The sequence below is a fragment of the Grammomys surdaster genome, unplaced genomic scaffold, assembly GCF_004785775.1.
Source record: "Grammomys surdaster isolate TR1022 unplaced genomic scaffold, NIH_TR_1.0 187, whole genome shotgun sequence".
NCBI lineage: Eukaryota > Metazoa > Chordata > Mammalia > Rodentia > Muridae > Grammomys > Grammomys surdaster.
In genome coordinates this window covers 4,274,558-4,285,555 of record NW_021604632.1, presented here as the reverse complement: position 1 = coordinate 4,285,555, position 10,998 = coordinate 4,274,558, and the positions used below count along the sequence as shown (strand labels likewise).

General features: G+C 45.0%; 1 protein-coding gene and 1 pseudogene across 1 annotated transcript in view; both read right to left on the bottom strand.

Annotated features, from left to right (window-relative positions):
* Positions 1 to 227: 227 nt before the first annotated feature.
* The window catches only part of Wdr59 (WD repeat domain 59), a 69,572-nt gene continuing 58,801 nt past the window's right edge, over positions 228 to 10,998 (bottom strand). The window contains exons 24-27 of the mRNA XM_028768573.1: positions 10,994 to 10,998; positions 9,811 to 9,957; positions 9,496 to 9,638; positions 228 to 2,271 (exon numbers count right to left, since the gene is read on the bottom strand). The exon at positions 10,994 to 10,998 is cut by the window's right edge and continues 48 nt beyond it. Of these exons, the coding sequence (XP_028624406.1) occupies positions 2,036 to 2,271; positions 9,496 to 9,638; positions 9,811 to 9,957; positions 10,994 to 10,998 (531 nt within the window). The 3' untranslated portion in view covers positions 228 to 2,035. The remainder of the gene's footprint in view (positions 2,272 to 9,495; positions 9,639 to 9,810; positions 9,958 to 10,993) is intronic.
* On the bottom strand, positions 6,548 to 6,645 carry LOC114622312 (annotated as a pseudogene).

Below are 10,998 nucleotides of genomic sequence, written 5' to 3'. Positions count from 1 at the left end.
TACACTCAGATGTCTGCGGCCCTTTCTCCTTCATCCCAGCACACCAGGCTACACGTGCTGTTGAGGCACTGGTACCTAAGCTTGGCACATAGTTCAAGGTCAAGCTCATGCCACAGAGTCTCTTGACCAATTAATAATACAGGGGTCAGGTGAGGGACAACTGTCATCAAAAGATACGAGTGCAAGTGTGTGTACACATACTAGTAAACAAATGACACAAAACTATGTGTTAGTACGCGATCATTTCTTGCCTACATGATTTTACTTTCTTTAAATGACAGTTTTGGGGCTGGTGACAAAACAGTTTTGACTTTGCAATCATGAAAATCCAAGATACATGTGTGATCCCTGAACACACACGAAACAATCAGGATGTCCTGAAAATACCTCTAATTTTAGCACCACGGAATCAGATGGCCTCTTCTGTCCCACACAGCATACACTTGAAGACACACAGAGATTCACACTCACAAAGTCATCCTTAAAAATATAAAATGTTGGTTTTTATCCACAAGATTGACTTCCTAACCCATTCATGAGTCAAATTGTAGTTTTCAAACAAAGTGATAAAAAACATTTACTTATCATGGAAGATGTAGTTATTTTGTGTGTGCGTGTGTGTGTGTGTGTACATTCACATATCAACGCACACATGTGGAAGTCAGAGGACAACTTTTAGGAGTCAGCTCTTGTATCATGTGGGTCATGCTGGGGACCAAACTTAGGTCAGTGAGCTTAGTGGCAGACACCTTTGCCCACTGAGCCCTAAGAAAGGCCCAAGGAATCTAAATTTCTAAGAGATAGGAATTTCAGTATGGTGGGTTGTTTTGCTTTGTTTTTTAAAATTCTCTTCCCTGGTACAGACAAGTGAAACCCCGGAAAATCCTCAAGGAGTGATTCTGATGAGTTTGCAAGGGAGTTCAAGTAAAAAGCGCCCCTGGAACCTGGCCAGCCTGCCCGGAGGCAGAGAGAGCCTTTGGTATCAGTGCTGAAATGCAATCTCATTTCCCTTTTGCTAGAAGAAATAATTATGAGACTCTTGCGGCTAGAGAGAACCTTAATGTCAGATTCTGTTTCCTCTGTCAGATGAGCAAAGTCAAATGGCATTTCCTTTAGAAGTCATGAGACTAATTCTAGTCCTGTCCAAAACAGTTCCCTTCAGCCAGAAGTACAATGCAAAGTGAGTCACTAAGAATTCTCTCATTCTCTCTCTCTCTCTCTCTCTCTCTCTCTCTCTCTCTCTCTCTCTCTCCCTCTCCCTCTCTCTAACTATAAACTTCTATTAGTCAAAGGAAAGCAGATAAAGAGAAATAGACTATACACACACGCACGCACGCACGCACGCACGCACGCACGCACGCACACCTTGAGCACTCTTCTGGGGCTGGAATGTAACTCAGTGGTACGGCTGCTCACCGATATGTGCATGGAGCTGAGCTCAAGCCCTGTACCAAGGAAAGAATGCTGAATGCACGTCCACCATATATTACACTTTAGTACTGTATTTATAAGGCCACCATCAAGGTGACAACTTCTAAAGTCACAGATACCAGAGCTCACTTGTGGATGACACTAAGAGCCAGCATCTGTCCTTTGGCTTCGCAGCTTGTGTGTCTTTGTCCTGGCATCTGGTTCAAGGACAGCATCTTGAAGGCTGAGGCTGGCTTTGGTGGCTCTGGACACAGGTGCTTTTCCTCATGAAAACATCCACTGTGGACTCAACAGCAGTGCAGGAGGGTCAGCTCTGTGCATCCCCCTCCCTTCTTCCGGCACCATCCATGTCCTGACAGCCGAAGAGAAGGGAACACAAAGGCTCACGGGCAGACGCTGTGCCCGTCTGTGAGAGGACTAGTCTCCACTCTAAATCACCGAGGACGACCCTGGCGACGCTGTGCCCGTCTGTGAGAGGACTATTCTCCACTCTAAATCACCGAGATGACCCGGCTTTAGAACTCTCTACCAACAGCCGCAGAGAGCCTTCGCTGGCATTTACGGTGTCCTCTGGGATTTCTGCAAGTGCCACTGTCCTTTAAGTTCAGAAGGTGCTCTCCAGCAGGCAGTGGCAGCCACACCCAGTGGGACATACCTCCTGGGTCCGAAACCATTCCATCATGTGGCTTGTGTGGCCACCATGCCCACAGGTCAGGCAGAAGTTGGATGAACCCCGCACAGCCACGTGGCAGATGGCACACTGGAACGTGAAGCCTTTGCAGATGGCACACTGGGTGCCACGGACCTCACTCCGGCAGTGACTGCAGTACACGCCAAACTCTGGAAATGGGTGGACAGGGGCAAAGCAAGAGGCAACGTTAGTTCTAATAAAAGCAGACTGAGTCTGCCTGGGTAAGGAGACCTACTCCTCTCAGGATCCTGTCAGGCTCCGGCAGACCAGTCTTTCTCTTTTCTCTCTCATCCTTATGCTTTTTCTCTCTCCCTGGTCAACCAGGTAACTCAAAAACTTGTCTACTGGAGCTGGGGAGATGGCTCAGCAGTTAAGAGCACCAACTGCCCTTCCAGAGGTCCTGAGTTCAATTCCCAGCAACCACATAGTGGCTCACAACCGTCTGTAATGGGATCTGATGCCCTCTTCTGGTGTGTCTGAAGACAGCAACAGTGTGCTCATATACATTAAAAACAAACAATAAAGCCGGGCGGTGGTGGCGCACGCCTGTAATCCCAGCACTTGGGAGGCAGAGGCAGGTGGATTTCTGAGTTCAAGGCCAGCCTGGTCTACAGAGTGAGTTCCAGGACAGCCAGGGCTACACAGAGGAACCCTGTCTTGAAAAAAAAAAAAAACAACAAAAACAAAACCTCCATTACCTCTAATCCCTCTAGTAATTGGCTGTAGCCATTTTTATTTAACCAATAGCTTTAAATTAAGGAACAAGGTTTACACAACAAAAGCTGGTAAATATGAGAATTGACCTGTAGGCCTAGACCTTGGGGACAGAATTTAGCATTATAATACATTAGCAAACAGCTCTCTCTGGCCTTTTGCCCACTCTAGTCCACGTCTGCCTCTGTTGTCTACCTGTTTCTATTGTTCACCTGCCTCTTTAATCTATTTGCCCTTTTTGGCTGCACTTTCCTGTTTGGCCAAGCTGGAGCACTTGGACTAAGTTCATGACCCTGGTCAAACACCCTCATCCCTTTCCCCTTCCTGGTAACACCTGGCCAAGCTGAAACCATGAATTAGCCACAGCACCTGCCCACTGTACATCTGCCCTGGGGAGCAAAGCCAGCTGCAGGATCCTCATCAAAAGTGTGTTTGACTTTAAGCTCATTGTGGAAAAGAACCTAGGCATGGTCTAACCTTGACTTCCCTCCTTCCTCAAGCTACAACACTGGATCTCTGCCATAGTTTGCAAATTTCTTCAACGTGCCTTTGCTGCTGCTGTCTCTCACTGTCTATTCTCTCTTCTCATTTCCCCAAGAAAATCGAAGCTCCTAAACCGGGGCTGTGGGACACTTTCATCTCCATGACCACTTTACAAATTTCCAGAGGCTGATGGCTCTTTTCCTCCTTTCTGACAGGAGGAATGACTGGACCTGGAGCGATGGCTCAGCAGTGAAGAACACTAATGTTTTTCTAAGGACCTAGGTTTGGTCCCCAGGACTCACATGGTGGCTAAAACCTCATGTACACATGCAGGCAAAACACATGGGCTGGAGAGATGGCTCAGTGGGTAAGAGAAGTGGCAGCTCCTCCAGAGGTCTTGAGTTCAAGTCCCAGTAATCACATGGTGGCTCACAACCATCTGTAAGAGGATCTGGTTCCTTCTCTGCCACGCAGTCATATACATAAAATATATAAATAAACAAATCTTTAAAATACTTATGTAGATAAAAAAATTAAATCTTTACAAAATTAAAACCCAAAATCTTATTTCCTTTCTCCCCCTCTATCCTTCACCTTAAGTAATATAATTTGAAATAAAACATTAATGGCTCAGCTCTCTATTTAATGGTTCAGATGACTATTTTAGGTAGCCCTCTAGAACTCAGGAGGATAAAAAGACCCAACACTAGATCTTAGATGCACAAGGAAACATCAGGACAAGAAGACCGTAGCAAACAATCAGACACGAAGAGACCTTGCCTCTAAGCCAGCCCCAGATGATGGCCATGCATCATGCAAACTGTCTTTTTCTGTTTTAAACAGCTCTGGTTTTCTTGCTATGTTTCCTTGTTTGGGGCATATGTGCACAGGTACACACATGCCACAGCACGTGCAGGGAGCTCAGAAGACAACTTGTGGTGGGTCAGTCTTCTTGTTGCTCTTCCAGAGGACCAGAGTTTGGTTCTCAGCACCCACATGGAGGCTCACAACCACCTAAACTTCAGTTTTAGGGGATCCGATGCCCTCTTCTGGCCTCCTACATGCGGAATACATAAAATCACTCAGGCATATACACATAACTTTTTTAATCTTAAAAAAAAAAGAACCAGAATTTAAAAATAGAATTACATTAAAAAATAAACATCTTGTTAATTTAAAGAAATTTATGTGGGCAGATTTGAATATTTAGTGAAGGAATTATCCCTACAGAAATAAACTCCTCTCAGATCCTGAATATCTTCCTCCTTTCTTGTGTTTGTTTCTGTTTTGAATTAACACCGCCCTTGCTGTAGAACACAGGCTGGCCTCAGACTCTTCCTCTCCAGGCGCCAAGTGCTAGAATTACAGGTACGGTGTGAACACATTTAGTTGACTTAATAGATTTTGTTATCTGTCTGCTGATCTGGTGACTCTTACAGACAGAACAGAGAGGAAACTGGGCTTTCCTACATAGGGAGATGACCGTTGTCTTGGGAGCCTAGAGGGATCTTTCCTCCAGCCCTTGTTGAGCCCTGTACTTCTTGTGTGCAGCTACTTCCCCCGAATCCAGAGGGACTGACTCCTCTGTGCAGCTTCCAGTCACTGCTTATGCTAATGTTTTATCTGTGAGTCTCTTTCAGAGCCCCCCTGCTCCCTTCTACGATCCTGTGACACTGTTTTTATTGGTCCTAGGATATATATTCTCTTTTTGCTGTTTGGGTTTTTAAGACAGGGTTTCATGCTGTCAAACTCAATATGCAGCTGAGGCTGGACCTGAGTTCCTGATTCCAAGTTCCAGGTTGCAGGTGTGCATTTTAATATCACTTATCTATCTCCTATTTCAAGCTCTGTGAATTACGTGTGTGCGCGCACACGTGCACGCACACGCACGCGCACACACACACAACCACCCGCGTCTATTTCTCTGTGTTGCCTGCAGTCTTGCATGGTGCTTCTGAGCAGATGTCAACAAGGGTTTGGCTGACTGATAGCTCATACATCAGTTCCACATCTCTGTGATTCATGTTTTCCTAAAAGCTAATTTCAAAAGACAAATTGTTCCCGGCTATCATTAATCTCTTCCTGGTACACTCTCTTGTATTTAGAAGCTCCGAAAAAAAAATACCACATTGTCAAAATAGAATTTTGTATTTTTATATTGTTTCATCAAGTGTGTATACCTAGGCACAACTTACTAAAATAACCTCACTATTTAGTACCAGCTCTTATAAATATTGTTCTAGTTTATTTTTTCAAATGGAAACTAGAGACACATACAACATACAGAGTTTTATGAATCTTATCAAAGCCCAGGCTTCCCTGCTACTCACTAGAGGAGACCTTACCTACTTATTCCGCTGTTTTGTTCACTGTCTCATCTCTAAAGACCACTTTATAATGTCTGCTCCTCTACTCTCTGTCTGTTTCATGAGGACATGTTCATGCAAATAGAGAATGCCTTTCTGAGCCTATTCTGCCCTGTATCTCCCATCCCCTACTCTCCACCCCTCCCCTCTGTCTCTTAGGCAGTTGCATTTCTACTATCACGTCATTGACATGCATGGTTTTATGTATATCAAAATCTAGAATCGACAAGTCAGAGACAGCATGTGATACTTGGTTCTAGACACAGAATTAGCCCCCGTAAAAGGATAATCTCCAGGTGCACCAGCTTCCCTGCAATGACACCATTCAGTCGTTATGGCTGAATGCAATTCTGCAGTGTATATACACCACATCTTCTTTTTCCTTTAAGAAATTTACTTTTATCTTATTTGTACTGGTATTTTGCCTGCATGTATGTCTGAGTGAGCATGTCAGAATCTTGGAGTTACAGACAGTTGTGATCGGCCATGTGGGTGCCGGGAACTGAACTGGGTCCTCTGAAAGAGTGGTCAGTCCTCTGAACCATTGAGCCATCTTTCCAGCCCCATGTTATTTATCTACTCCTCTGTTGATGGACACCTAGGTTGGTTCTATAACTAAGCTATTATGAATTATGCTGCAATAATCATTGATATGCAAGGATTCCCATGATATATTGACTGAAAACAGCCAGATGTGGTGGCACATGCCTTTGGTCACAGCACTCAAGAAGCAGAGGGAAGCGGATCTCTGTGAGTTTGAGGCCAGCCTGGTCTATATAGTGAGTTCCAGGATAGTCACAGCCATGTAGAGAGACATTGTCTCAACCCCTCAAGCTTCCCAAATGCACACCACACAAAAACAAAAAACAGTAAATGCTTTATGAATTTATCTTCCTTGGGCAGGGGCCATGCTAACCTTATCTATGGATATTCCAATTTTAGTGTGTTACTAAAGGTAGCTGTCAAGGTGAGCAAAAATCTGTCTATCTATCTATCTATCTATCTATCTATCTATCTATCTATCTATCTATCTATCTATCTATCGGAGGCAGAATCTCTCTTTGTAGCCCTAGCTAGCTGGAAACTCACTGTGTTGTCCAGGATGGTCTAGAATTCAGAGGCCCGCATGCCTCTGCATCCCAAGAGCTAGGATTACAGATTTGTCCCACCATGCCCACCTCAAAGTGAATTCTTAAGTATCACATCAAGCACTGTCTACTGGCGTCCCAGAATGGGAACTCCTTCTCCCCTGCAGTCTCCCTTCTGCAGACAGGACCACCTGGCTCTGTCTTCCCTGGCTCTGTGTGGCTAGACCACATTTGGCTCATCCATTATTTACCTAAGCAAACATTATTCAAGCCATGTCTATGACACTTTTCCTTTCTTGCACATTTTGTTTTTCCCAGAATTAGTAACTGCCTCATTCTTTTATTTGCTTAGTTTGCTATGTACTTATCAATAATTCATCACCAAACTCTCCCTCAGATGCCTGTGTTTTCTATAAATACACTCAACAGTGAAATACATTCCACTATTTTTTCAACCCCTCTTCTTGGAGTCAGGGCTTCTGGAGCACCCATCGGCACTGATCTTTCTCTAAGTCTGTCGTAGTGAGCACCCTCCATCAATTTTCTGCTCCCTTCAGTTCCTGGACTGCTTCTTAAGTACACTCAAAGTTTACTTCGTACATTGCTGATAACTCGGGCTCAGAATTCTAGGTTAGAAATTCTTTTCCTTAAGAATTCTGGAGAGTCTGCTGCCTGGTCATCGAGTTTCCCAGGGTCAGTCGTCAGAGCTGATGCTATTCACTTTCTCTTCCTTCATATCTGAACTGTTTTCTCTTTCTGGAAGTTTCTAGGTTGTCTCTGGATCCCCGATCTTTCTGCCTTCATCATGGTGGAGCTATCCAATCTGCAAATGTGCTTCTGTTCTCTGCAGAACAAGCTTGTGGTTTGCTGTTAGGTTCATGGCCTGTTCTACAAAGTGGGAGGGGCAACCTGAGCAACCTCCAAGGGCCATCAAATAAGACGAGCTTTTAAATTTCATCTTTGAGTCCCTCCTGGAGGACTAGGTAGGCCTGATTCCTAAGCTATGGCAGGGTTCTGTAATGGCCTGTTTTCTGACTAAAAGCTCAAGGTTTGATTTGCTCAGGCCGTAAGTGAGCTGCCAATAACTTATCCATTTGCTGGCTCCCAATTTATTGCCAATGTTACTTCTCTCTGTGAAGTTAACACCTTTTAAAAAAAATCCCTGTGCAGAGGCTTGCCAGGGTCTAGGGAGGGAGAGAAACAGTGTGAGGTCAGTCCAATCCCTCTGGAAATCTTCCATTTCTTCCTGTAGGAAATCTCGGCTTCATTTCTTCCATGGCCTAGTCTGGCTTCTCGCCAACTCACTGGCGTCTCACCTGAGTTCTCATCTTCCTCTTGGATGCTGAGTGCTCATTTCTCTAAAGGTCCAGGCTTGGAAGCCCTCACCTGTGCTCTCTGCATTTGTCCTTTCTACCCTCGCCTCCCACATAAATACCCTTCCTCCCTCCCTCCCTCCCTCCCTCCCTCCCTCTCTTTCTCCCTCTTTCTTTCTTTTGACAAGGTCTCACTATGTATCCCCTAGCTGGCCTCAAACTCACAGAGATCCCCCTGCCTTTTCCTTCTGAGTGCTGGACTTAAAGAAAGGCATACCTCACTCTGCCTAGATAATGCACGAACTCTAACAGGTTTACATACCAACTGTAGAGAGACAATTCCCCAATCACCAGCTCTAGCTGAATACAATCTCTCCTGAGAACCAGATCACATCTGACTGACCATGTGACTTTTCTAGAGCCCTGCTTGTGACACCCCTGGAAACCCTGAGCTCCAGTGTTCTCCCATTTGTTTCTATCTGTGGGTGTGGCACTGTTATGTGCTCAGTTCATCGGCTGGTAACCACAGAATCACGAAAGCTTTGTTTCTCTTCCCCAATCCATATTTGAGTTATCAGCAATGATACTAAGTCTACTTCTTTTTGTTTGTCTGTCTTCAAGACAGGGTCCCACTATGTACCCCTTGCTGTCCTTGTATTCACTATGTAGGCCAAGCTGGCCTCAAACTCACAGAGATTCACCTGCCTCCTGAGTGCTGGCATATGCCACCACTGCATGGCTGAATCTACTCCTTTTTGTTTGTTTTCGAGACAGAGTTTCTCTGTGTAGCTTTAGCTGCCCTGGAACTCACTCTGTCCTCTAACTCGCAGAGACCCACTTGTCTCCCAAGTGCTGGTGGATGACACCACTATCCAGCTGAGTCTACTTCTTTCATTTTATGTGTATGGGTGTTGGATGCCTGTGTGTATGTTTGTCAAGCAAATGTACGCAGTACCCACAGAGCACTGAGAGGGCTTCAGATCCTCTGGGTAGAGTTACAGACCAAAGTGAGCCCCACGTGAGTGATGGGAACTGGACCCGGCTCCTCGAGAAGAACAGCCAGTGCCCCCGAGCCACCTCTCCAGCTGAGTATAGTTACTATACTTTTTAACTGCTTACATTTCCCCTCTACTCTTCCACTGGTTCCACAGTCTCGATAAACAATAGCTGGATGAATAATCATCTCTATTTCTTGTTCACATTGAATACTATGTCCAAGACATGCTGTCATGATAGAAAGTGAATCCTGTAATGATTATATATCTGCCATTTTGAGAAGCTTAGAAAAAACTCAAACGCTTCCGAATCTTCTGCCTATAAATGAGCTCAAACTTCCAACCCTAAGGTTATGGGCAAACAGAGTCCGGGGCCTTCCCAACAGTGACAGGAAAGGACAAAATCATATTCACCGATTCCTTTGTGAGGGTCAGGAGGGCAGGACACAAACTTCAGCACTTCTGCTCGCTTCTCTCTCAGACCCCAGCGGTAGAGGATCTCTCCGTAGCACTTCTTAAAGTCGTCAAACTGCTGGGTATTGGCAGGATCCAGGAGCCTGGATAAACCCAAAAGGTCCCCTGTCAGTTCCCTAAGAGAAAAGGGAGCTGACTACCCAATGGCGTCTAATCCTAAACTCCATCTTCCTGAAGCCTGAGTGTGACTCTGAAGCTGAGCTTTCTGTCGCTGCCATGGGGAAGGTAGCAACCCTTCTCAAAGAAAATGGCTACCTTTTGTTTTTATCATGCTGGTCTCGTTCCCGCTCACGGGGGTCACTGTAGGTCAGACTCCCAAAGCGGAGTTCCTCTGGCGAAGACTCTCCCCAAGGAGAAGATATGTGTTCTGTCTCTCTTCCTGCTAAAGAAAAGCAAAAGAGAAGAGAGATGGTGGCCGGGGAGGCCCAGAAATAGGAAGCCTCTCCCACCTCCCATGCCCAGTGTGTGTCTACCAGATTCTCTAGCAGCCAAACATGCCAAACTCAAGACTCTGAGGAACGGAGCCCTACAGTCCTCTTCCCTAGTATACCTCTTTGCCTAGGGAGTTATCACCAAGATAACCTGGTAATTAAGTTCACGTGATAGACAAGCAGATTACGACATAGTGATATAGTAGAATTCTATACAGTGATTTGTTATAAAGACTTGCTAAGTGTCATGAGAAAACGCTCATGATCAAAATAAAAGCATAATGCAAAACAACATAAACCAAATGACTACCCTACACACACACACACGCACACGCACACATACACACACATACACACACATATACACATACACACACACATACACACACACATACACACACACACATACACACACACACATACACATACACACACACACATACACATACACACACACACACATACACACACATACACACATACACACACACATACGCACACACACATACACACACGCACACACACACACAGAGGGAGGAGATGAAAATGTTCTGGCATAGTAGCTATTAAGTGAAAGGCACTGAAATAGCAATCATTACTTTTTTTCTTTGATAGATTTTGTCCTTTACTGGACATGTAGTATACATGCATATTCGAGAGTTGGTGCCTGTGTGTCTGTGTGTGTGTGTGTGTATGTACATTTGTGTTTCATGTGTGTGAGCGTGCGTGCGTACGTGCGTGCGTGCGTGCGTGCGTGTGTGTGTGTGTACAGATATTTCTGTGCAGCCCAGGCTAGCCTTAAACTCCCAATCCTCTTGCCTTCACTTCCTGAGTGCTGGGATTATTTTCTAAAAGGCAAGGTCTTGCTATGTTGCCCAACGAGCCTCTGATGCCTGGGCTGGGTAACCCTTCTGTCTCAGACTCCTAAGGAGCTGGGAATTACAGGTGTATATTACTATATCTGGCTAATGTTCTATTTTTATAATAACAAAAATTAAGATCATTTTTTTAA